A 27,460-nucleotide genomic window follows, 5' to 3' on the forward strand; every position below is an offset into this window, starting at 1 on the left:
GAAACAATGGAAACTTAAATCCCACTGATTTCAATGGATAGTACCTATACATTCTTAGAAATCTTTGCTATTGGTTCTTATTTTCAAGTAAGTGTGCATCAGAATGCAACATCGATCATTATTAAGTTTTGATAAGGTTGTAAGCAGTCTTGAATATGGAACTATGGAAAGGCGGCATACAATATTATGCACGTATATGTGTATATATGTGATTCATCTTGTGTCATGTATTATGGATAGATGTCAGTTATACAAGGTCTCACTGGAAACAATGGAAACTTAAATCCCACTGATTTCAATGGATAGTACCTATACATTCTTAGAAATCTTTGCTATTGGTTCTTATTTTCAAGTAAGTGTGCATCAGAATGCAACATCGATCATTATTAAGTTTTGATAAGATTGTATGCATATGCCCACAATTACAGTAGCAACACAGAATCAGAACAGTTTAAATCAGACCAACTTAATACAGGTGCTAGGGCTTCTGCAGAGCTTGGACTTTCAACAACTTTAATGAACACCAGAGAACAGCTTATATCCCTAAAAATTATTTTCTCTTGATGAGCTTGATAAATACAATTACAATTCGGGCAGGTAGAAGAATGGGGGTGGGGTGGGGAGGAAACACAAACTTATATTCAGTTAAAGAAATGTTTACACCAATCATCATTGCATAACATCTCTACTTTAAATTATTAACCCAATTAGTGCTTTATTCACATTTTAAAAACTTGTACAATTTATTACAAATATAAAACAGTGCATTTTCCATACATTATCCCAATTCTGAGACAAAAACGCAAAAGACATGGAAAAAGCTTTAATTTTTATAAACATAACATTTGCACCATTCATACTCTTTTTTATTTTCTCCTCTACCCTTGATTCAAAAAGATCAAACTTACAACATACTGTAGGTTTATTTTTATTCAAAAAGTTACTTGTCTCAAGACATAAATACAAATCAGAAAACAGTACAATTAGGACAATAGAATGTGGAGGACAACAGGTTAAGGTAAATATATAAAACATTTTTAGTTTGAAAACATAAAGCTGTAAGAACTGCTTTCACAAAGAAACACTCCTTCAAGAGTAAGAAAAAAATCAGCTTAAGTTTAAATCATATATACAGTCCTTTCAGCAGTTCTATTTAAATGCAGTGGTGTGGAGAAGGGGGGAAATATAGGCAGTACGTTTTTAGACATGATAGTATGAAGCTAGGCAGATTGGCTCCGTGTGTTCATTAACCCATGATTTTTCAAAATAATTATGTCATCACGATACTTTAGAAAACCTATGGTTTATGGCTACCACAGCCCACAATTTGATTTTTTGAGTGAATAAGAGGCCTTTTTAAAAATATTTGCTTATCTGAGGAAGTTATTGTATTGCAAGCATTTTAAGGCGCATGGAATGATTAGAAATTATATACCTCAAGAGCTGAGAGACAACTGACAAAAAATATACATATGTAATATAAGTTAACATTTCCTTTAAAGTGATGTGTAGCTGCCTAAGCCTTGCAGTGAGTTGATGTCAAAATGGCATAGATCCATGTTTTTATTTAGAATGGTTAAATTTAATTGTGAAAAAGTCATGAAATGAAATTTAAAGCTTAGCTTTCAAAGAATATTATGGGGGGAATTGATGAATTCTATTATCCAATTTAATTTACATACAGAGGAAATGTACTGTAACCTGTTAGAAGTATTAACCTGAAGACTGCTTGCAAAGACAGAGATAGATAAACCAATATAAAATACAAAATTAAAAATCATTTTTAAAGCATGAGTTTTCATGCTCATCTATTTTTAAACATTGTTAAACTTTCAATATATTTCTGAAACCTCATAATTTTTAAGTTGGAATTTAAAAGTAAGAAAAAACTAAACAAACTGCGCAATTATAAAATCAGCACCAATTTATATATATATATATATATGTATGTATATTTATATATATATATTTATTTTATTTAGAATTTAGACCCCTATTCCCACACTCTAATAAGCTGTATATTTTTTGTTTAGATTTTTTTTTTCTGCAAACATACTACAATAAGCTTCTTTATTTGGAGACAAAATACAGTGGCACTACTGGAAGGAATTTCACAACATTACATTTTTCTTAAAGGACAAGCAAACTCTCAGGGTCATAAATGGGTAAGCAGGATTGATCTCAGTGCTTTCTGGCAGTTTATGGTTTCTGAGTATTTCATGAATATGCAATAAGCAAGTTTTGGGAGGCTTGGGCATTTTAGGTCCTAAAATAGCTTTTGAGTAAAACAATCAGCTTGTAAGTTTATTTCTCTCTATGATTATTGTAAGTTAACCAATGCTTCAGTTGACCAAAATTTATAGCATTTGCTGAAAATGCTTCAAGTCCCTTCCAACAATTCAATAATTCTCGGAACCATCCCATCATTTCAGCTCATAATTTCAACAGTAATCTAGAATAAGTCATGATTATTTGAATTCTATCAGAAAAATCATAAAGAGGAGGGCTTGAAAATGCACCAAGCCCCTATCCAACAGCTACGAATTTCAAAAAAGTGATTATTTACTATGATTTGGAAATAAACTAATATTACATAAATAAAATACTGGTTTGCCAACAGAAACTGTAGCTTATCCTCAAGTTGTTTACTTGTCCTTTATGTTTCAGGCAAACAAAACTGCCTCTTAAATGTACTGGATCTTGTAAGCACATCATTCTCCTTAGAGAAAAAATCTTATTTAGAATATCGCTGTATCTACCACATGTTTTTTATTTTAAAAATCTCTTCCACATTAGAAAACAACTTCAGCATGGTGTTATCGGTTGTACTGGAATTAAAACATTGATACCCCAAGAACCTAGAAGAGAGGGGGGAAATGTATGAAATTGAGATCAGGTTGTAATTTTTTTTTTTCACCAGTGTCTACAGCAGTTAATATCTATAAACAGAAAATACTTTTAGTGTATACACCAGCAGTGTGAAGCTGTCTGCCAGGCCTCTTATCATACAACATCCACTGAGAAAGGGGAGCCCAAGTGTAGATGCTAAATCGCTGCTTGCCCTATCTGGGGAACTCTTTCTCAGTGCAAGCCAATCAGAGTGGAAAGAGAGAATGGGGTTGAGTTTGTGTGTACATTTTGGCCTTGGGACACTTTGGGCGCTGGTCCCACCTGCTTTGGGCATGATGCCCCCAACCTCTTTCCCCTGAGGGAGTTTAGCCTGAAGCAGGGAGTCCCACTAAGTAGAAAATAGAGCATTGCAACTTTTTCTCTTTTCCGCATGATGAAATTGGGTTAGTGGAAATATATAAAGAACTGCAAATCCAGAGGGTAATGCAGCTTATTCATATTTAAGCTGCAACATATTTCAGCTACATGCAGAAGAAATGTAATGCAAATAATTTCAATTGGGTTGAGAACACAAAGACAATATTTAACATGAATCTGTAGAATACAGAAAGCAGGTCACTAGAAGTGAAGACTTTTCATTTTTCCAACTGTGGTTACATTAGAATTATTAGGTAAAGGTAAAGGTACCCCTGCCCGTACGAGCCAGTCTTGACAGACTCTGGGGTTGTGCGCCCATCTCACTCTAGAGGCCGGGGGCCAGCGCTGTCCGGAGACACTTCCGGGTCACGTGGCCAGCGAGCCAGAGCAGCACACGGAAACGCCGTTTACCTTCCCGCTAGTAAGTGGTCCCTATTTATCTACTTGCACCCGGAGGTGCTTTCGAACTGCTAGGTTGGCAGGTGCTGGGACCGAGCAACGGGAGCGCACCCCGCCGCGGGGATTCGAACCGCCGACCTTTCGATTGGCAAACCCTAGGCGCTGAGGCTTTTAGCCACAGCGCCACCCGCGTCCCCATTAGAATTATTAGAACTGTACTAAAAAATATTTATGTTTAGAGAAAGCAAGGGTAAACTTTGAATCAACGTGCATTTCTTTATCTACCAGTTGTTTCCCTTTCAGGTGCCTATGCTAGAAGAACAATGAAATAGAACTTATGGCTTGGAAGGAAAAGTAAAAAGAAGTCTAGTAAAGGTTATTGTTTCCTTCTGAAATTAAAAGCCAAAGTTCTAAAAAGTTCTATTTCTAAAAACTATGTATTCACATTCAAGTAGGTAGCCGTGTTGGTTACCGTATATATCAAAATATATAAAAAAATTGTCCTGTAGCACCTTAGAGACCAACTAAGTTTGTTTTTGGTATAAGCTTTCGTGTGCATGCACACTTCTTCAGAAGCTGTACTTACAGCTACCACAAGACTTTTTGATCAAATAATTTAGTATCTACTGCCATCTTGTGGTGCAATTGATAAAATGCTGCTACTTCTCCAATTCAAGCAAAAGGAACTGACTGATTTACTCTAGGCCAGCATTCCTTGGTGCACCTTCCACTTTGGCACCAATCCGCTGTGACACCAATCCACCCCTGCCTCAATCCTACCTATCCCCATGCTCCCCAGAATGGAAGGCAATGGCACTTTTGTAAGAGAGATGTTCATTTGCCATACGCAGCAGGTCGCTGCTATCTTAAACCCCTCAAATGCATGGTGTTGACTTTAAGCAGTGCATTTGGGGGACCCAAGATTACAGCTGCCTACAAAAAAATCTTCCGTTACTTCCGGGTCACCGTAGAGCACAACCCGAAAATATTTATCCTGAAGCGTATTTATCCCGAGGTATGACTGTAATACATTTGTTTTTACATTGGAAAGTGGTGTTTAGTCTCTTATTTTTTATTGTAACTTTTTTTCTATTTTAATGGGTCCATTTTAATGAGTAGTCAAAATTTGTGATTCTGTGCTCATCTCACTATGAGCTTCAGGGGCACTAGAACTGTAACTAGAGGTCAGGAACAATTCCCCTACTAGCTACAAACTCAGGAGGAAGGGGCAGCCCATTTCATGGCAACCTTCAGGCTCAACTGGGAGTACTTCTGAAATGAATGCAGAATTTATGTGCTAGCACCTTCCAAGCTCTGAGCCAAGGAGAAGGTCCTTATCACAGCTGCCAAGGAGGAAGTGATGTTTGCCCTGACAAACTAATTTGTAGATCATCAAATATTGCAATTAAATACATTACCCAGCTTGTCATATCACACTTACAGATTCATCCATGATTGAAGCAGGATCAAAGAAATCTGGCTTTAGCTCCGTTCTCTCTCTCCTGTTCTTTGATGGTGGCTGAAAAGCAAACCAAGTATCATCATATTTGGATGTTTATTTATGCAATCTGCTTAGACCGTCTAAAATTAATACACATACTTCTACGAGTTTTATTTAAAATGTGTCAGCCAGTGAATAAAATCTAGAGATCTGTTAACATTTAATTTAGTTGACGTACTAGACAAAGAAATGGTGCATCCAGATTTAGTTACCACAAAAGCAACATTTGCAGCAGAGTCCTAAAACCTGCTGTGGCAGAATCAGTGCAATGCTATAGCCATCTTATGAAGACAGATACAGCAGCGGAAAAGCTTTAAGATAGCAGTAATTCATTTTTCTTACTAAATCTATGTCCATGGTATCGAAATCCATGCCTTCATTGAGATCTTCAATGCGCCCTTCTGATGACATCATCACATCTTCCACAATTGGCTCCTCGTCATCCTCCATTAGACTTGTGCCACGTCGACTGATATTTAAATATTAATACAGAATTTTAACTTAGTCGTGTAATACATATAACTGTTATATAAAAAAATCCATTGGCATTTGCCATCAAGTTACTTACAGAAAGTAAGCACTGGCAATAAAAACTCTTGACTATTGAAAGCTCTCAAATGTTTATCTCAAAAAAAGTCACTCAGAGAATGAAACAACTAAAAATGTAATAAATAAATGTGAACAATGCCTAGCCTTTCACCAATATGTATGTTTGAAACATAAATTAAGAACAATCTCAAATATACAGTTTGCATCAAGACCCAACACTAGCAGTTTCTAAAGTGTAAGTGACTTCAGAAAGCATCAGGAGTGCTAGTGCTTTGCCCTCCTTATATGCAGGCACATAATTTAACTAACTATGAGAAGGGATTCAGCAACTCTTTTAAGATGATGGCTGCATTCAAAGGCTTGCACCACATGAAATGACTGCCCAGGGCTCCAGCCAAAGACAAATATTCCTTGAGCACAGTTCACATTGTATTCTCATTTGTCTTCCCATCTATATCCTGCTATGGCTCTGGAACTAGTGCAATTGCAATTCCTCCTTATCCCCCACCCCATCCCCTGGCAAGCTAGCTAGTTCTGTTGATATAAATTTATGTACAATGTGGCAAACACTGCACCCCTTGCTTATCATTCAGGTACGCAGGGCAGAATGAATGGGTTGAGAACAGCTGTTCCAAAAGAATGAAACATTTTAAACATTTGATGTTTACTGTGATTTTATGCAACCCAGTCAGGTGGCATTAATAATAATAATATTGTTGTTGTTGTTGTTGTTGTACTAGAAACTCCACCAATTTCAAAGGCGCTTTGCTGTGTGGCATTGGGAAAGTTCATGTGAGAAACTTGAGACTAAACCCCCAAAGTAAGCTAGTTTCAGAGTTCTATAGATTTTGGCCAGATGTATCAAGGCACATGGACTACAATTAAGAGATAAATAATGTAAACCCAAGGACAAAACATACTAGCGAAGAATAAGAAACATTATATATAGGCAACTGTTGCTTGAGCTTACATGGCATGCTGCAGGTTGGTTCTCAGCTTCACGTAGTTCATGGCTGCTCTCTCCTGCTGCTGTCTCGCTACTTCTTCCTGCTGCCTTTGAGCTAACATCCATGTTACCTGCGTACTTGAAAGAAGAATAAACAAGATTTTAAAAGAAGGGCAGACCAAATATTTCAGTAGTAGCAGCAAAGCACAAAGGAGAGAAGCGTGTATATACTTGTAATCGAGTGGAGGTTGGTGGTGTTCAGGCTGCATTGGATAGACACCCATGTAGCTTTCTTCAGGCCGCAATCTTTTGGGCTCCCTCATGATGGTGGAAGTGAGTTGCGGCGTCTGCATCATGACAGGTGTGTGCATTGTCTGCTCCCTGTTCATCCACATGCTGTCGCTACTGCTGCTTTCCTCAGCTAGAGAGATAAAACAGCTTTAGAACTCAAAACCCTTAACTAAAACAACTAAACAAAACTGCAGTGATATAGGTCATGTCTCTATGAGTACAGTGCACTGATAAAATACCCTGGCAAGAAACTATCATTTTGTACAAAGCAAACTACTTTCACGTTAATGACCACCTTTCTCAGATAGGGTACTTCCCTCAAGGATGCTTATTAATATATTCTATATATCTTGGAATCTCTTGCCCAGTCTTGGAGTCTTAACTGTCCTGAGGCACAGCTGCTTAAACTCTTCTGTGACTGGGTGCTTGCTATGGGCTCCCCAGATGAGCCCCCCGCTGCTGCCACTGTGATTGACCTGTGTGAAGCCATTGGACCCAGAGCACACTCTTTAGGATGTAGAGAAAGCAGCTGGGTCCTTCCTGCAGCTGGTATGCTACAGGGCTGCTCACCAAAACAATCTGCCAAATTCAGAGTAAAGGCCTGGTTAATCATGGGTGAGTGAGACAATCTGTGCTAGCCACTCCCAGCTTCTGACCTACCACTGTCCAATCCTGGATTGGCACAACGTCCCTGATGAATGCAGGGAAACCTCATTTCAGGAGGCTTTGGGTCATCAGGAACAAATGCCAGGGGACAGATTGATTGGAGGAATAGGCCTACCACATTAGCTGCTCAACCCTTTGCTTTCTGTAGGTCTGAGCGCTTCCCTCCTTTGCCCCTGCCTCCCTCCAAAAAGACTTCTGGGCTGGAAGCACTGTACTTGCTAGGCAGTGCTGCCTGTACTGGTTACCTCCAAAAGAAAAAGTCTTTGTCTCTTTATTGAGTTCCTTTCTTCTTTTTTAAGTGTCCCCCTTGTCAGTAACCCCAAGAAAGTCAAAGGAAGAAAAAGAGCTAGTGTGGTTGCACAGACTGGGAAGTAGACCTCAACACAAATAACAACATCTCATTCCCACTTAGTAGGCACACTAGCTCCACCTGACTTCTGGAGCAACTCACCGGATGGTCCCCTCCTGTACTGCAGGAAAAAAGAATCAACAGGCATAGACTCAATGCAGAAAATCCAATTACCACTTCCTAAAATTATATGGCTCCAATTACCACTCCCTAAAATTATATGGCTATCAGGAATGTGGCATAGAGTCATTCATCCCCACCACCACTGATAGGTGGTTCCCTCCCTTTCCTTGTTTACTACAGGGAAAATATGTTTCATGCTAACCCAGCCTTGCCTGCAAAACATGCATCTGCAAAACCGCTTCAACTCATGGAAATCCCTTTCTGGCCCTAACAAAAGTTTGCCCAAGATCTGTCAGAAGTCACAAAACAGCAACCATGGTTTCAGAAAACCACGAAGGGAGGCAGGGTCACACAAGTCAGTGGTTTGGAGTACAATAAATATATTGTTTTCACTAAGACCAAATTAAGCTGAAAGCTTTCTTATTAACAGTAACAAATAGCTAAGGTTTTGTGAGAGGCCTTCACATTAAATGAAATCAGGAACTGTACTACAGTTTACATTTTAGCACTTCTCAAGTTGAAAGCCAAACATGCTGGAATGGAAAAATTAAAAATACAAACCTTCTGGTAGTTTCCGCTTCCCTGTAGCTGGTTTTGTTTTTTTGTTCCTTACTGTAGACCCTCGATTACTGATTCCACTAATGACTGACATAGTATCGTCATCACCCCCAGCTAGCAAAGAGTTCCTGTAAGACATGAGTGGAAGCCACACATCTTCTCTTCGGAGAGACATCTGAAAAGTCATGAACTTCTCCAGATATACGTACCTTTAAGAAGGAACAATAAATTATTACTAAAACACACTGGATATATATTTAACATAAGAATATCAAAAGTAATGGCACAGTTCTCTAAAACTTTTAAATTCAAAGGTCTAAAGACAGAAATAGCATTTAAGCAGCAATTCTCCCTGCAATAACAAAACAGCTAGCAGCCATTTCCATCTATTGCTTTTGTCAACACAAACTCTAGCCATTCTTACATCTGCTCATTTTGGTTTTGGGTTATTATGTATTTTGTGTTCTCATTTGGTATTTTTATGTTATGAGCCACACTGTGATCTTTGGATCAAGGGTTGTATACAAATTTAATAATAATAATTGTAATATTAATTGTAATAATAATTCTGCACCCCACTAGCAGACTGCATCAAGTTAGAAAAGACTGTTGAGTTGGCCCTAATCTGGAATGCAATAGCAAACAGACCCATAGAGCTAGAATGGAATGGAATGGAATGCTGGCTCTGGAGCTACTATCAAATTCTCCTCTGGAATTTTTGGTAAAAGCTATTCTTGTTCCATACATCATGGACAAGCTACATGTATATTTTGTCCTAATTCTAGTGTCTGAAACAGCAACAAGAAGACTTAGGCACTACGTCCCAGTGCTAAAGTTTGTCCACCCACAACATTCTGAAACAATTCGGCACAGCTATTCTCAGAGAAATATATTACAGAACAAATTTATTAAAAGAACAAATGATGATACTTAAAAGACATCCATGTAGCTTGTAAGAAAATCCAAATATAAAGAATGTACTTACACTGTTTTTTTGTCTTGCCTGAGAAGTTTGGATGAGAACTCACTCAATATATCAAGAAATGCCAGATTTAATGGTGGATGGCTCTCACCTTGAGGGTTAGGCTCTTTAAAAGCAAACTCTATGCCGTCCCTGAAAACAATTAAGAATTTAAGTGAACGCTTATAAATAAGTTTTCACAAAGGGCAAAAAAATGAAAAACATACAGTAAGATTTCCCTTTGAGATGAAAAGGCTCCAAAACAATTGATGCTAGAAAAATATTTCAAAAGGGTAAACAGTATTTTTTACATTTCAAATATTGCAAATCATGTATTTTACAACTGTGAATGAAACATTGTTCTCAATTAAAATTAAACATTTTAAATGAAGCTAAAAGGATTTTTCCTATTTGTTTTTGTATTCTCATGGAATACAGGAAATTCAAAGTATGACACTTTTCTTTTTGGTGTTGTGTGCACATATGAAAGTGCTTTATGAAAGTCTACCCACTGCCTGATGCCCAACTCTGAAAAACAAAGGTGATGCTAGGTCTTGAACCTCAGAGCTTCTTCATGCAAAACAGGTGCTCTGCCACTAAACTACAGCCTTAAAATAAAAAAAAAGCTTCAGAAATATCATGGTCTACTTTCTTATATGCCCAGCTAGGCTAGAAGAAAGCAAGCTATTGTGCAGCAGATGGAGTAAAATGCACAGACCTCCAAGGGGTTTGTGTGATAGCACTGCTTAAATTACAGGAAGTTACATAGGTGGTGCATCTTTCAAACTGAGGTTCACATATGCCTGGAGAGTTATATTTGGCCTCTGCGCCACAGGTTCTACCCCTACCACAAAGACTGAATTGGCTAGAATTGAATATACGATTTATTTTAGACCTTCCATCTGCTAGAAATGGTGAGACTGATCACACATTAAATTCACAAAAAGCTAAATAGTAATTCAAAACTCATTTGTGTTTTCCGAAACAAAAACAAAAAAAACACAAAAAATGGGAGCAATTACTTGTGTAGCATAGCAATGGCTTCTCTTGTTTTCAGTTGATCGAGTCCAAATGTTAAAGCAAAACGTCGAGCTAACTCCTTAATGCCACTGAAAGTTGGTGATGATCTGTCAAAGTTATACCCATTTTCTTGAATCATCTCATTGAAAAGCTGCATAAAGAAAGCATTTTTCAGTCTTAATAAACTTTTGTATAATTTAATGCATAATCTGACTATTTCCCCAAATCTTACAAAATGAGCGTCTTCTACCAACTTTAACCAAAACCATCTTAAGAGCTAGTCTTTCAACATAAAAGAATAACTTTGCTTACACTCCAGCAAGATATAAGTTTATAAAGAGGGAAGTATTACTTATAACAATACAATGAAGTGTACAGAGCATTCTGTCTGCTAAATTCCATCCCCCAAAACTTGATTGAAGCTTACAATGTGCGTACCCGTATGTCAACTTATTTTCGCTAAACCTTTTGCAATGTGGTTTTAGTACTAGTTCTAAAATACATGCAAGGTGAAGAAGAGCATAGAAGAAATGTGCTTAATGAATTGGGACATTATGAACTTGGGCATTAATATTAATTAATAAGGATTTATTAAAGTATTTCAGAATTATCGTCTGATGGCCTGCAGGGTGATGCAAGCTGACATATTATTCAACCCATTAATTTACAGACTGAGGGAAACATATGGGAAACCCTGTTCCTTCAGGTGAGGGTAGTCCAACACATGGCCCATGCAAACTCGCATACATTTAAGTGACTGAATTTCTCTTTGAGAGAAATCACAAACATATGAAATGTGATTTGTTCCCAGAAATTTCCTAATTGTCAATGCTCATTAAAGTTAGCATTAAGTATCGTAGAACTTCATGGGCATAACAATGGACTCAGATATAAATAGAATTACTCCTATAACTTGAGTTGCACTAATTTATTTTAAAAAGGTCTGTTTTTAGCAACCACTGGGATCAGGTACTTTAATTGAGTAAGTACTTACCTGTTGTAAACTGAGAATCAGAGTCTTTGCACACTGGATTTTATCTATTTGCCTTGTTTTACTCATTGTTTCTTTGATTATATCTCCATAATCATTGTAATACTATAAGGGAGAGAAAACACACAGAACAGCTTGACTTGCTGACAGCAAACAGTCACTTCTTAACAGTGTCAAGAAGTCAATTGAAGAGATACTAAAAAAGGACTTTAAAATATTTCATTTAACTACAATTAACAAGACATTCCGAGGGCCCAGGCAAGACATGCATTCTATCAATACAAGACAGAAGGAAAACAATGTATTCTAATATGAATCAAGTATATGAACTGTTTATGGTCTAACAGCCACACATAAAAAGGAAATATAAAATACTTGAAAAATGAGAACATGCTAGCTGACAGCAACCAGTTAACATGAAAGCCCCACCCCACCATTTTCAGAAGATAAGAAATGCTGAATTACCTTCATATATTGCTTAAAAATATCTGCAGCAGTATTCATTTCCACCACTGTATATACAATAAGTTTACAAAAAGCTGCAAGCAAATTTCTTCTTTTGTGCAAAGCTTCAATCTTACTGGCTTCATCATCCTGCTGTCCATCTAAGAAATGCAATAAGGTGCACAGCATTAAAAAAATCAATTCTCAACAACTGGACCTTTATTAACAACTGCTGAAAATGTTGTTGAAAATAACCTATGACAGCAGGAAAAAAGAAGTGACTACCAAATGCTTTGCCAGCTACACTGTATTAACAAGGCAATCTTTAAAAAGAAAATAAAACTTTAAGTACACCGTAGCACAGAATAGTTTTGGTAGTTGATTTAAGTTCTCTTTGTTCATTCCTTGTATGATCCCTTTCCAACTTTTTTACAAGAATTTACACTTAGACTGGTATTTCATGGAATCATAGAGCTATCTTTTAAAGGTAACTGAAAGCAGGACACAATGCAAGGCCACAAAGTTCTAACTGTTGTAAATGACATATTCTAAGCTAACGTGAGTTACTGCAATTTAGACTGCAATGATGAAAATATGGTGAAAGCCAGAGCCTAATTCCCACTCAAGTGATAAACATGTGTCTTCACTGTACCACTTCAGACTGCAGCTGAGAACTCATGTGATAAGAAAAGAAAATAGGCAAGCTATTCTGAGGAAGCCAGTGATTTAGTAGATTAAGGGAGAACCCAAGTCTTTTGGGTCATATTCAGATTCTGTCAATATGATTAGAAGATGATTTCACAGCCTTATACCTGCACTGTTGTTATCATCATCCTGGTCAATGAAGACATGATCGAGAATAAAACTCAACATTTCAGCTTGCAATGAAGAGTCAGGAGTATAAACTAGCGGCTCTAAGATGTCACGACCTCCTGACATAATCTGATGACTGAAGATCATTAATACGTCACACAAAATTGTAAAGGCCTGCAAAAAATGATAAAGAACCATAATTATATATATATTTTTCTGTTGCAGGCTGTTAGATGTGGAATTCCCACCTCATCATTAGATTGTGTCTGTCATATTATGAAGACCCTGACCTTTGACACCTGAGATGTTTTAGGACCCACCTTATTCTTCCGATTTTAAGCATTAACAGATTTTAGTATGATTGTATTATTGTGGCAAGGAATCCAATAAACAGTTATAGTCATCATCAACCAGAGATATGATATGCTAAACTTGTAAAGTAAGGATCCAACTAAGTTTCCCATTTATCTAAATATTAACCTTTCAAACACCAAAAGAATGACATCCAATAAAACAAAACAAAAACCTAATGAAACAGTCCCTTCCCCCAGCTTACCTTTTATTCTGAGGAGCTCTACTAAATCTAGTGAGAGAGCTATGTATTTTAGCACATGTATATTTCACCTTTCTAAAGGCAGTACCTGAGTAATTTCCAGTCCATCTACCATCCAGGCCCAGTGCACCTAGAAACATTCTGAGTTGAAAATAGCGGAAAGCCCTTTTTTTAAATAAAAAAATCAATTTTCTTAATTGATTGTTGGGCAGGGCGGTGGAACTAATGTTCTGGGGTACCAGGTTGCCATTGAGCACTGCAATGGCAACCCCAGGGCTAGAAATTATTCAACTAAAATATCAAACAAAAGTGTGTTTTCATATGGCATATGCTGAAACAATCTAAAGATACTGCATTTCCAATATTCTAAACGTTAGCATCCTAACAATTTGCACTATTACACAATTGAGGAAAATCAAGATTTGCTTAAAATTATATATATATATATGTGTGTGTGTTTCTTCAATCACTTACATACAAAGGGGCCAAGTAGTAAAACAGTGACTAACCTGTTCTTTAACAGCTGTATTTACGTTGGTAAGGTAGTGCTGGCAGATTTGACAAAATACCCTCATCTGTTTCTTTAAGCGTAGAAGATCCTCCTTTGAAACAGAATGTAAAATAATATGCAATGCTTTAAATTATACTTGCTTGTTAAACAAAAAATGTATGTTAACTAAGAACTTGTCATAAAATAGAAATGATCTAAGAAAAGAAACAAAAAACATGTAGTATAATTGCAGTTTATTTGACCCTTGGAATTATATCCTGTGCAAGTTTCAAGCAGGTTTCTGGATCACACATTGCATTCCTCTGTTCTCCTCATTACGGATAGAAATAAGCAGCTGAAAAGAGATGTCCCATTTATGTCATTTAAATGAGAGACCTCCCTCCCTCAGCTCAATAAATCCACCCTGCCCTTCAGAGGTCAGAAGGGTTACCAGCTGTCCTACTCTCCCCGCCCCCCATCATACTGACAGGCACTTCAAGTAGCTTGACCTGGTGACACACTGCTATTACACATTTCATTCTATGAAACTATAAGTTGCCACCATCATCATAACAAGGCTTACCTTTGTAGAACTGCTGTCAGTAATTTTTGCTAGCTGCCAAAGGATTACATAGTGAGTACACTGCAGAGCATGAATAACAATCTGTGTTTAAAACACAAGATAAAGTGGTTATTTAAAAAAGGACTGTGATTTTTGTTTTCTTAGATGTATTTTTCCTATTACTGCTTTTTTAAATATACAAACCTGTTCAGGCATATCTCCATTCTCAATGCCTGTTTTTAATAACTTGTAGTTACAACCAAATAAATCCCATCTTGACAGATCATGAGCACTGAAATAGAAAGAAAATGAACAGTTCAATTTCATCACACCTTCTCTCCCACTTTGCAATGCACTGATTACTGTATTCCTTGCAATACAGTGCAAGGAGCACAGTGCAACTACCCTTAGGCATTAGTTGAATTATTCTCCTTATAACAGATCTAGACATGTTATCACCACAGAAGAGGAAACCTGAGGTGGTCCTCATACCTCTCTAGGCCACACCTATTGCAGCCCCAACTTTTGCCTCTGACTCTGCCCACAACAGTCATGTGGCCCCCAGAAGGTTCCCCATAATGGAATACAACCCTTGATATGAATAAATATCCCCACTCCTGCTACAGAGTTCCAGTGTGCTTTGCACAGCACCAAGTCATGGAGGATGCAATGTGCCTGATTTTCCCTCCTTGCCCCTTCCCCTGGATTGGAAGAGGAAGGAAACAGGGGTGCCAATCTGTAAATAGCTTTTTACTGTAGAATAGATTGTGGCATCAGCACAGTTGGTATCATTCAATATAAAATATATTCCTAAATGAACTTTCCAGATCTTGGTCTAGTTCTTATCTCAAATTTGTCCTGGAAAGCACTGAGCAACCATCCTAACCTCCTAAGACTATTTATGTAACGTACTGCAGAAATAATCTGGTTACCAGCAAAATTTAATCAACATCTCCTGTAAAGGAATGTGTCCCACATAGTCAACAATAAGATAAGCTGAAGACTCAGGAAGCAATTGACTTCAAGCAAGTAATGAAACTTTTGGGAATAGTTAAGGATTCTTTTACTCTTTAGATAAAAATATGTTAAGTGTTGTAAGATTTGTTGCCTAATTATTTTAAAATTTTGCTGTCTGAAGCAGCATCCATATATTCGGTCTCTTTCATTTCATGTAGTAAGACAATATTTCTTTATTCTCTTACTTATGAATTTCCTGTGGGTATAAGAATAAGGGTAAACTCATTCATTATTATTTTTTTAAAAAACCCACACACTGTAACTCTAGCAAAAAAGATGCTGAACCTTCCCTCAGCTTAATATTGGGAGTGTACATAGAAGACACGTAGGTAGTGGACACATATAGAGGTTTTTAATGCCCACCTTCAAACAAGACAAGACAGATTCATACACAGCTTTCCCTAAGTAAGTAGTTCTAAACAAAGAGCTAACATGAAGGCTAACCGGTGGTACTCTCTCTCTCTCTCTCTCTCTCTCTCTAGTATTAAAAGAGTGAATGCCTCTTTACACAAACATGAAATTTAGTAATGTTGATAGGGGAAAAGACCAGCAGGAACAGAAGTTGGGCATATTGAGCAGAAAGTAGTCAAATGCCTGCATAATACATGGCTGCTGAAATGATCACAGCACTACTGTCAATTATTTTAAAAATTATTTTTTGAAATAAATAGTTTAATTTAGCACTTTTAAAACTTCTCAGTGATTAGAATTTAAATTTCTTATTAAAACAAAGAGTTGAGAGTTGCAAGAAGCGGACAAGCTGTTCCTGTACTTACTTATGAAAAGCAGTGATTCGCTTTAATGTTGATAGGACCTGATAAGCGTCATCTTCATCAGGCTCTTCGCCCTGTTAAAAAATGATACGGTTGCAGTAAAAGTAAGTATCTTCAATAAATGGTAAAGTAATATTTTAAGAGTAGCTCAAATGAAAAGCACTCACAAAATCAACAACTATCAATGCTTTCTATTTCAGGCCATATATGAAGTACTTGCAATTGTTGAGGTTTTTTGTTATTACAAGGAGCGATGAGAAACAAATATATCTTATATTGCCTCTTGTAATATGTAACAAGAGAACCTTGTAAATAAACACAATTGTTGGGGTTTTGTACCTTGTAAGAAGCTTTTTGCTATCTGGCCATGCTAGCTTGAATGCTAAAGCAAGAAATACACACACACACACACACACACACACACACACACACACACAAAAACTAAAACAAGATACATGCCTCTTGCAGAAAATCTTCAAGAAGTCTATTGAATTTGTCAGCCAGTTCATCCATTAGCTGACTTCTTGCAATGTCCACTCTGTTAAATATTGTGAACTCTTCATTACAGAGTGCATGGTACGTTTTAGAGCAAGCTTCCAAAACATCTGTGTCGGTGTGCTTTTCAACAATATCCCGGATCTGTCGCAATAAGGCATCCAAATGCTACAAAAGACAAATCAAAATTATCAAGTAAGCACAGCAAACATATTTTTTCTGGTTATTTGATCAAGTAGAACAAACAAACAAACAAAAACAAACCAACAAACAAACCCAAAAGGAATTTCTTTAAAACTACTTACTTCAAAAGAGGTAGGTATTGGACCTGTTACAAGAGTTGCATTCTCTTGAAGCTATCTGCTCTATAGCCAAGCCTGCAATAGCCCCCACTATGGAATGCTGCTAACCCCCAATATACAATTATCTGTTTAATAGCAGGATTTGTTCAGTTTTTTTTCCCTTTATTCTTCTATACTTGCAAATTTGCTTACCTTTTCTAATCTCCCTGTTGTGTAGATTTCCAAATCAAAATATTGTGGCAACTGTAACAAGTTGGTGACTTTCTCTGCATCTACAGAATACTGTAGAAATTGATAAAGAAAACAAAGCTCAAATATTTTAAAAGAAAACAAAAGTGCCCCACATAATCATGTATTTGTTAAATTTTAATGCCAGCTTTCTACCAAATTATGCATTCTACAATTCCAGACATGAGTTTCACCAGGAAATCAAAAATATTCATTATTAATCAACATTGTTAACTTCATTAACCAAGTAACTTCTCCAAATGCAATCTTTCTGTTTGCACAAGAAGGGCAAAGCACATTATGCAAAAGGTCCCAAGTTCAATCCCTGGCTTCTCTAGGTAGGACTGAGAAAGTTACTCCTGTATGAAATCCTGGAGAGCCGCTGCCAGTCAGTGTAAACAATACTGAGATTGACTGACCAATAGTCTGACACTGTATAGGCAGCTTCCTATGTAATTGTGGTCTTAAAAAGAGAGAGAAATAAATCACTCACTTTTGCTAACAGCTGAGGGAGTGCCACAGCAAAAAGTTCTGTGATCCTTGTCCTGTCATCCAACTGTGCTTTTTTCTCCTTTGCCGTAAGTACCTACATTGAAAGTGCGAGGATAGTTATAACTAAATAAGTGATCATATCAACCGTTTCAACAGTTGTTTAGTGCAACCAGTAACTTACTAAGTTATAAAAATGTAACTCATAGTAGACCCAAGAGCCTGCTGCGCCAGACCAAAGGCCAATATAGTCCAGCATCCTGTTTTCCACAGTGGCAAACCACATGCCCCTGGGAAACCCAAAAGCAGGACACAAGAACAATAGCTCTATCCCACTGTTGTTCTCCAGCAATTGTTATTCAAAGACATGCTATTCTGTACTACTTTCTGGAGTTAATATATAAAATAAAGAACAGGCGTGGCTCAGATGTGCAGCAGCTGCGCCAGAATCCCCACCCATCCGTGTGCTCATGCATGCCCAGTGACAATTATGTGTGGGGAATTTGGTACAGATGCCACATGTATGAACAGATTCATATAAAGGCGCAAACTAAAATTTATTGTTTACATTTATTAGTTGCTTATTAACTGAATCCTCTAACCAATGTACAACCAAAGTTAAGCAATGGGTATAGAATCATGTTTTCAACAGCCACACAATTTACACTACATAAAGTTATTGCATCGTAGAATTAATAAGTGCTACAAAAATGTGCCACAATTCTATGACCAAATATCAGTATTGGAACTTGGATTGCTTTACTCTGGTCTTTGAGACAAAAGATAATTTAGTTAAAGTTAAGATACTTTCACTAATATGTACACTAGGCATGAGTTCATCTTCCAATCAGCACATCTTACTTCTGATTTAACGTAATAATCCAATGAAAGTTAAAAGGCTTTTGGGACACAACTATAGGGTCTTTTGAAACGTATTTTAACAATGCAACATTACTGACATTGTACTGCATCCATCTGTCACAACATAGGTGAAGAATTACTAACACAGTTTTTCATTTGCTAGAAAGCCTTATTATTAAAATCAAATATGAGAATGAATTCAGCACTACTGCCATACTATAAGTTTACAAAAACAAAACCATACCCGCTTTCCTGAGCCTCTTCCTACAGGCGGATGACATTCAGCTGCTTGTCTAATTGTACACAGCATTATTTCAATTAGTGCACTTTCCTGTTTGTCTGTTAAAGCTGAAATTATAAAAAAGATCAAAATATTTCAACTCATTTTTCCTAAGAACATACCTGCTTATTTTCCACTGGAATTATGTTAATAGCTTAAACTTGCAACTGGGGCATCAAGATTAAGTAGAAAACAACAAATGTGTACAATTTGAGTTTGAATTCAGGTTTGGAAGTAATAGTAATGTTTTACAGTTTTTGTACTACATTCAAGGCTGTATTTGCATTTTAATGCTTTCTTTAAGAAGACAGCAGTATTATTTTTACAGAATAAAGTGAATGGGAGATTCACATGATAAGAACAAAGCAGGAGCAAGGGTACTGATCTGCAGAATTAACTCTACTGATTTAGCATTAAAATGATTTCAAATGTTTAATAAAATTATCAGGGATGATGTTTCAGTATAAATCTGCAAGACAGCATTATTCCTACAACCACAATACCTATACAGAAAAACTGAGGAGCAACCAGACATCTGTTTGTTTATTAAAACACATTTGCTGGTTTGACTATGAAATAGGGGAGGGGGTTAACTTTGTATACTAAAAAATCATGGTGAGAGACCAAGGGAAAGCGGATTTCGCTCCTCATCACTGCAAGATCCACTCTATAGTTCTCTGGAGAACTTGTTTATTAAACATATACATATTTCATTTGATCCCCAAGTTGAAGACAACAACAAAAATTCAACAGATTTATAAAGGCTACAAACTATGCTTCATAAAGAGTATGCCCAATCCAAGAGTACATTCCAAGGAAATATGCATAGAACCAAACTGACCTATGGACTGCAAGACATATGGACTATTTGCTAACCAATGGTTGCAATCCAGATTTCTGTACACAAAAGAGCTTCCCTTTCTCTTCCATGAGAAAGGAAACCTCTCCAAGCTCAAAACCCCTTCCCAACCAGACTATAAAGTCTTCTTATGAAAAAGTTTGATGCTGAAGAATACAGTGAAATCTTACGTTCTTCTCCATTGAGTGGCTCCTCCAACAGAAGACTATTCATACATTCCCAGTCCTTCAAGAGGTCAGTGGCACAATCCCACATGCTGTCCACCAAGTAAGCAGCATGCTCATGTAACTAAAAAAGATTCAACTGTATTTAACATTTTGTCTCAGGAAAACTAGTTAATATGTATACCCCAATGGTTAGGAAAAGCCCTACTGTTGTTGAAGCTGTGAAAGAGCTAATACTAATTCCTGTTATTTATAATTTCAAAGGGAAGTGTTAATATTGAACAGAATTATGGGCAATTAACCAGGAAAATGTTTTGTTACTTGTTTGCAGTTACTATGATGACCCCTTGAAACAAGTGTATTTAAGCATCCTGAACTGGTTTACTTATTCAGAAATGTGTGCTGCATTTTAATTGACAGTGACAGTCATGGTTATTTGAAAGATCTAATCACAGCAAAACACTCAAAGAACCTCAAATCAGACAACTCTTCTTCTCCCCTCATGCTTCTATTATCAAAACTGTCAATGCTAAACAGTGTCAGCAATAATCATAAAGGGAGAGATTTGGAGGTGCACAGAAGAGCAAAGGAAATGTGGCCTATGAGTTCAATCTTCCTGGCCATATTGTTTATATTCATACTCTTAACAGAGTAGCCAAAACTTTTCATGAACTCATTTTCCACTAATTAGTGTAGCCAAAAAAATATAGGCCTCGGCCTCACTCTAGGCAGCTGTTTAATCATCAAAAACTACCCCTACAGTAAAATAAATAATCCCTTTAATAACAGATTTGTAAAGACATCCTAGTTTAAAAAAATGTTCAACAGATACAGTGGTACCTCCAGCTGCTGCCACCACACTGCAATTTCCATTCTCATCCTGGGGCAAAGTTCACAACCTGGAGCAACTACTTCTGGGTTAGCAGAGTTTGTAACCCGAAGCGTTTGTAACCCAAGGTACCACTGTATATAAAATGAACTGGGGCAAAACTATTTTACTGCTCTTTTAAGCAAATTGCTATACTTGGGTGAGACACTTCTTACTATTCAGAAAGTCTTGAATGCCTGGTATGCTCTTCTGGAAGAAATCACCATAAAAATCAAGCATTTATCTTAACTATAGTTCTATAAAATGAACAAGTTACTCATAAACATACCTCACTTTCCAAAAAGAAAAATACTAAAGTCTTGACAAGGTTAGCATTTGGACCTTGTCTCCCCCGTCTTTTAAGAATTCCATCCTCTTCAGGGTCTCTACGACTAAAAAGCCTTTCAAAGCAAGGGAACAAAAAAACAAGCACCAGACATTTATTGCTATATCAAAAATTGCTGTATATGCATTTACTAGACAGATGATGTTTTCAAGAGCAACAGTTAACTATTATTAACAGGTAAAAGTTTGCTCTTTTATAGACAATATCCAATTGTTGCACCCTACTGATGCAGTGAACTTCCACTTGCACACGTGATACATTTTATTTCTCATTTTCCTTGCTGTCACCCATGCACCCCAAAATCTGCTCCAGTGGGTTGAGGGACCCTCTGAGATAAGATGGGGCGGGGGGGGGGGAGATGTAGGGGGCAGAAGAGGAAGGGGAATTCCCACAGTGTACACTGGCACTATGTGGGATCTCATCCTCTATCACTATGGAAGGGTTGCCTATAATAGGGTTGCAACATTTTGAAGAACAAAAAAGGGGGCACATTTTCCAACTTCTACTTTCTGTTCTGTCAGGCAAACGCTGAGGCACTTTCTTGCATATTCACCTCTGGCGACTGAACACTCAGTGGCCTAGTTTAAATATGTGTGTGTTGGGTTAGGATAGCAGGAATGCAAATACTTGCATACTTAGAAACATAGAATTGTGGAGATAGAAGGAACCCTGAGGATCATCTAGTCCAACCCTGCAATGCAGGAATGTGCAGCTGTCCCATATGGGGACTGAACATGCAACCTTGGCATTATCATCACCATGCTCTAACCAAAGCAAGGAGTTGAACCAAGGTCCTTCTGTGGGTGCAAAGATGTTCTTGGCACTGAGCCATAGTCCCGCTGAAACAGAAACACAGGAAGGAGCCTTATACCAAGTCTGACTCAATGCTCTGTCTACCTCAGTACTGCCTAAGTCCAAAGTTCATTTCAGGACCTAATCCGGCCTGTCGGCCTGTCGGATTTTATCTGGCTCCTGTGGCAGTTATCTTCCTGGGGTAAAATCCTAAAAAAAGCTCAACAACTTCAACCCTTAAAAAACCCTTTATTTCCGGCCCTCTTTTAAAAAAGTTTGCACACCACTGGCCTACGCAGTTGCTTTGGAACGTCTCAGGGCAGCAGTATTACCACACACACACACAAATGGCTTTAGTCATTAAGGTCCCCAATCCATGCATGTTTTACTTGGGAGGAAACCCCACTGAACTGCTGGAATTTACTTCCAAGCAGAACACTGCCTCCAGATCAGAAATGGAAACAACCCTTTCCCCCAAATGATGCCCAAATTGCTTCTTTTGTTTATTACACATTGTATTTTATTGTATTATGCTTTGAATTCCATAAAACTATACTCATCTTAAGTCTGCATAATACCTCCTGCACTCCACTAACCATAGTTAGTGGAAACTAGTTTGCAAATCCTGGTTTATGATCATCCAATTTGCTAATCAACCATAAATTGTTATTTGTCAAGTCAGGTATCACACCAAAAAACCTTGTCATTAACTGAACTGAACCATAAATACAAAAACCACCAGGATTTTCAAGCTGTCCATTTACTAGAGCTGTGGCATGCAGTGAAAGGCACATGATGTCCACAGAGTGTGAGCAGGCATACTTTCCCTAAACTGTATGAGACTTTTAAAGGTCAAAACGAGCACTTCAAATGGGGGCCAGAAACAAACTTTAGTCCCTTTAACATTATCAAGCCCCATTTGGTTGGAGCTGACTCTGACATAGGCCTGTATATAGAACAGTACTGAGATTTCCTGCTCAGGTGGAACTAGAGAAATAAAACTTAGTTGTGATATTTGTGTAACTTCCTACAGTCTGAAGCAACTATACTGCATTCGATTATTGCTTCCCTCATGAGGAGAGACTTTGTTTAAAACATATCCATAGTGTGCTAATTACAGAAAACATTAACCATTTCATAAGTGGCACTTATACAAAAACATTATCCTGCCTTACTTTTTATAAAGAAATTCTCCTGCTGCTACAGCTACTGGACGATGGGCAGAGTAAACCAGGTGGTAGACATTTTCACAGTCTTCTGCAGTCAGGACTTCTTCACTACTCCTAGAAATGAAAATAAAAAATATATATCCCAAAATCTTAAGGAAGGACGAAGAGATTCAAAGTTGATGTTAACATTAAAATAAAAAAAAAGGAGCAAAGTGACTAATATTTCGATGTAGAGTACAGAAACAATAACCACAAAGCCAACGGAGCTAGGTTTACAATATAAAAGCACAAAAATACATATCACAGTAACAAATGAAAACACTGTGCATGCACCCCACAGTTTAAAAGGCCATAGATAGTTTAATTAGCCAAAGGACTGGTAGAAGAGGAATGCTTTTGCTTGGTGCCTAAAGTTATGGAACAAAGGTGTCAGGTGAGCATCTCAGGGGAGAGCATTCCACAAACAGGGAGCCAACCCAGAAAATCCTTTATGGTTTTGCTACCCTCCAGACCTCTCACAGAGAAGGCACACAAAGAAGGCCCCAGATGATGACTGCAAGGTCGACTGATTCATATGGGGGGAGGTGGCCCATGAGGTATTGCAGTCCAAAGCCATGTACACTAACCGCTCAGGGGTTGCATAACTAGTTTCATTTTACTGAGTTTCATTAGCTGCTTATTAAATTTGTGAACAGCTGTATAAAAAAACGGTAAGTGATCTGAGGTAAATGCTGACAGCTAAGTTATCTTTGCCGCCAACAGTTGACATGTCCCATAGCTACCAGAATTGGTTATGAATGGAGGGCTGGTCAAGTACTACAGCAGTTTTATATGTAATATTATTTGCACTGTGGGAAATGGGCCAAATTCTCTCAGACATTTTTATTCAAGTATAATGAAATGTAATTGGCAATAAAATGATATAATGGAGACAGGGTGAATCCGGTTGATTGCTAAGTAGTTGATAGCTGCAGCTGCTTGGAAACTGGGAGAAGATGCTGTTGGAATTCTTACACCACCTACAAATAACTTCCATGAAATCAGTGGACTTTTAAAATTACCACAGCAGAACAGGTGACCTCACTAAGTCAGTTTATGCTGTCCTGCTGCTCACTGTGGACATGAACAAAAAACCCACCAAAGAATTTGGGCTCTCAAATATATCAAGGAATCATGACATTTTCTGGCACAAATGGCTGTTGAGAACTACTTAAAAACCTGCTCAGAGTATCCCAGCATGAAAAAAACTGAACCCTCCCCCCAAAAAAAAGATCTTTCAGCCCCATAAGCAACATACTAAAAGTGACACTGCAAAACAGATATTCTATGTTCAAAGCTTTGTCAAAGTGCACGTAAACAAAATGTACAAATTAACTCCACATGTTTATATTACACACTGGCCTGAAATACTTACTGTAAAACAAGAGTAAGTAGTTTTATTGCTTGCACTGCCACATCATATTCTTTGTCTAGAGTCATAGACACAATTCTATCCTGATGGGGGGGAAAACAAAGTTTTAAAATGACAAGTGTTAAAAATGGAAAGTCTGGAATGCTAGCTTAAATGAAAGAGAAAATGCTAGCTTAAATGAAAGAGTAAAAATACGAACCTTGAATCGACTGGTGAAGAGCTCCAATTTGGAATTCAGTTCTTTATTATAATAAAGCCCTTGCAAAGCTGTAAGACATTTGAGTCTTACCTCCCCTTGCTAAGAAAAAAATCAAACACATGGAGGCTTTAAATATCATTTTTCAACATGACACGCTGCATTCATTGATTGAACAGCTCTACATCTATTCTAAATCAAAGTTAAATGCTGCAGGTCTTTACTGTTCTTGGTTTGTTGCTGTCATATTAATAACCAAGCACTCTCCTGATCAAACAGGCAATATTCCCAAAAACAATATAATCTTCCTCACTATGACTGTGACTGGGATCCAAACAACTACTGGCTGCATTCTAACATGGTAATCCATAAACATGGCTTACTGTGAATGAACAGCACGCTACTGCGTGCTGGCAAATTGCTCCAGCTGCTCTCGTTCCCGAGTGAGGGCAACAAGCTATAATCCAAACCAGAGCTTGTAGTTTGTGTTTCCCAAACAAACCACAAATTGGGAAAGAAAGAGCCTTAGTTTCACAGATTGTAGTTTGTAGAGAAAGAAAACCATGTGCTGGTTCAGACATTGATAGAAACTAAGGTTCCTGGTTGATTGCTCCTGCTCACACTAGGAGAGAAGTGCAGCAGGAGCGATTTGACAGTGTGTGCTAGCATATTGCTCATTCACAATAAGCCATAGTTTATGGCTTACCACACATTTAAAAACATTTAAGTAGGCACCAGACAGCCTTCCTAAAAAGCATTCCAGGGTTATGGCACCACTACTGACAAGGCACACTGTAAAGAGCCTGACGAACATGTGTATGCAGGCACTTTGGTCCCAAGCAATACCCAACAACTTGTGAAACGCTTTTGACTCAAAGACCTCTTGGAATGTAATTCATATAACTTAACTTTTGTACTTCTCCATTTTGCTTAAAACCAGCAGATAATATATATTTAAAATGTTGTACCTGTACTGAAACTAACTTTGTTTGGTTTTGCTGCTTTATTCTCAATAATTAATTCTGAAAACCTTGAAAACGGACAAATGGTACACAGCACCTTACCTTGTCATGCATTGTCCATCCCACATATTTTAAATAGCTGTCATTGAGAAAGGCATCACTATACATTTTCATCCAAATCCCAATTTCTTCAATACAGATTGCTCTTATTTCAGCTATTGCATCCCTGGAAGAGAATTGAAAAGTAAGCAAAATATGATAAATAAAATAATCACAAGCAAAGCTTAGCCCGTTCTATAGCACAGAGCAACTGAACTCACCTGTATCTATGAACAAATACACCTTTAAAAATTGCATTCATCATATTCTCTATTTCATCCTGATTTTCTTGGAGCTGAAAAATACATTAAGTGCCAAATGAAGAAACTGTAGTTTTAAGAGATATGCTGACACAATACATGTCTATAAAACTGAAATAATTCTCAAAAAAGATTACGGGACAGGTGAATTTGTTTAAATAATTGCATATTAACAAATCATTTTCAGTGTGTGAACATTACTGCATGCCATACTGGTGTGGGAAACTTTTGGCCCTCTAGATGTTGCTGTATTACAACTGCCATTCGCCAGGCTTCCTGGGGCTGATGGGAGTTGTAGCTGCAACAAAAGCTGGAGGGTCAAATGTTCCCCACATGCCATACAGTAGGATAGCAACATGAATAAAATATCCGTAAAAGTTTAAAATTATACTAATGAAACAATGAAGCTTGAAGATATGCTTACAAGAGTGCACACAATTAGGGGGTGAGGTGGAGTGTTTCTTTTAGAGAAAGCAATTTATGAGCATTGACGAACTGTTGTCCTACCATGCTTTCAATCAACTCTCTTTTACCTTTTGCAGAGAACCTAATCATCTAGAGACATCTAAGACCAGAGAGTGGAAGGAAGTGATTCAATGTTGGACACCATCCCATAAAAGAAAGCAGAAGCTCTCTTAAGAGCAATGTAGGGAGATTAAATGGCACTAAGTTCAGTTAAGAGGCTCTCTGAGCCCAGCTCCCCAGTTTGGAAAGAAATGCTTCCTTGGCCTCCACTTGTTCTCAGGTATGGTGCACATGTTGGGAGAAGAGTCACTTTGACTCTGCCCAATAGTTCTTTAGCCAAAGTGAGGTTATCCATGGAAAAGGAGAAGATAGAATGCATAGGAAAAGAAATATATCCTCTACATCCATCTGTTGTACCCAGATGACATCCATGTTGACTATTTACACTATTCATGCTACAGGAACTTTGAAACTAAAACTACAGCCATCGTACTTCAATATTTCAATACTTCAATACTAGAAGACATCTGAAGGCAGCCCTGTTTAGGGAAGCTTTTAATGTTTGATGCACTATTGTATTTTAATATTTTGTTGGAAGCCGCCCAGAGTGGCTGGGGAAACCCAGCCGGATAGGCTATTATTATATTTATATTGTGTCTTAGGCACAGTAAGATCATTGTCAGCTAGGATCCAAATCCTGTGAAGACTCATGACACAGTAGCTAAATTCTGGAGGTAAGACTTTCATAGAAAAACTAATGCTCAGTGCCACCTAGCAGAAAAGTTTGAGGACCCACAGTAAACTAGACTAAAAACTCAATTTTTGGAGAAGGGGTAAAAAGGAAACTCCATTGTATATAGTGTTCCACACAGCACAAATCCAGCTGGTGGGAGTCAACATAGTCTTTTAAAGGGCTGTCTTGGTTAGCTTTCCTTGAAACA

General features: G+C 37.6%; 1 protein-coding gene across 1 annotated transcript in view; it reads right to left on the reverse strand.

Annotated features, from left to right (window-relative positions):
• Window positions 1-689: 689 nt before the first annotated feature.
• STAG2 (STAG2 cohesin complex component) overlaps window positions 690-27,460 on the reverse strand; it is a 65,420-nt gene continuing 38,649 nt past the window's right edge. The window contains exons 9-34 of the mRNA XM_028716074.2: window positions 26,016-26,089; window positions 25,798-25,921; window positions 24,737-24,835; window positions 24,541-24,620; window positions 23,133-23,240; window positions 21,109-21,220; window positions 19,958-20,075; window positions 18,893-18,996; window positions 17,792-17,884; window positions 17,263-17,352; window positions 16,733-16,936; window positions 16,277-16,347; window positions 14,688-14,775; window positions 14,505-14,585; window positions 13,941-14,033; window positions 12,878-13,052; window positions 12,087-12,226; window positions 11,625-11,726; window positions 10,633-10,781; window positions 9,635-9,763; window positions 8,653-8,858; window positions 6,894-7,083; window positions 6,687-6,800; window positions 5,510-5,636; window positions 5,108-5,185; window positions 690-2,858 (exon numbers count right to left, since the gene is read on the reverse strand). Of these exons, the coding sequence (XP_028571907.1) occupies window positions 2,835-2,858; window positions 5,108-5,185; window positions 5,510-5,636; window positions 6,687-6,800; window positions 6,894-7,083; window positions 8,653-8,858; window positions 9,635-9,763; window positions 10,633-10,781; window positions 11,625-11,726; window positions 12,087-12,226; window positions 12,878-13,052; window positions 13,941-14,033; window positions 14,505-14,585; window positions 14,688-14,775; window positions 16,277-16,347; window positions 16,733-16,936; window positions 17,263-17,352; window positions 17,792-17,884; window positions 18,893-18,996; window positions 19,958-20,075; window positions 21,109-21,220; window positions 23,133-23,240; window positions 24,541-24,620; window positions 24,737-24,835; window positions 25,798-25,921; window positions 26,016-26,089 (2,973 nt within the window). The 3' untranslated portion in view covers window positions 690-2,834. The remainder of the gene's footprint in view (window positions 2,859-5,107; window positions 5,186-5,509; window positions 5,637-6,686; window positions 6,801-6,893; window positions 7,084-8,652; window positions 8,859-9,634; window positions 9,764-10,632; window positions 10,782-11,624; window positions 11,727-12,086; window positions 12,227-12,877; window positions 13,053-13,940; window positions 14,034-14,504; window positions 14,586-14,687; window positions 14,776-16,276; window positions 16,348-16,732; window positions 16,937-17,262; window positions 17,353-17,791; window positions 17,885-18,892; window positions 18,997-19,957; window positions 20,076-21,108; window positions 21,221-23,132; window positions 23,241-24,540; window positions 24,621-24,736; window positions 24,836-25,797; window positions 25,922-26,015; window positions 26,090-27,460) is intronic.

The sequence above is a fragment of the Podarcis muralis genome, chromosome Z (genome assembly GCF_964188315.1).
Source record: "Podarcis muralis chromosome Z, rPodMur119.hap1.1, whole genome shotgun sequence".
NCBI lineage: Eukaryota > Metazoa > Chordata > Lepidosauria > Squamata > Lacertidae > Podarcis > Podarcis muralis.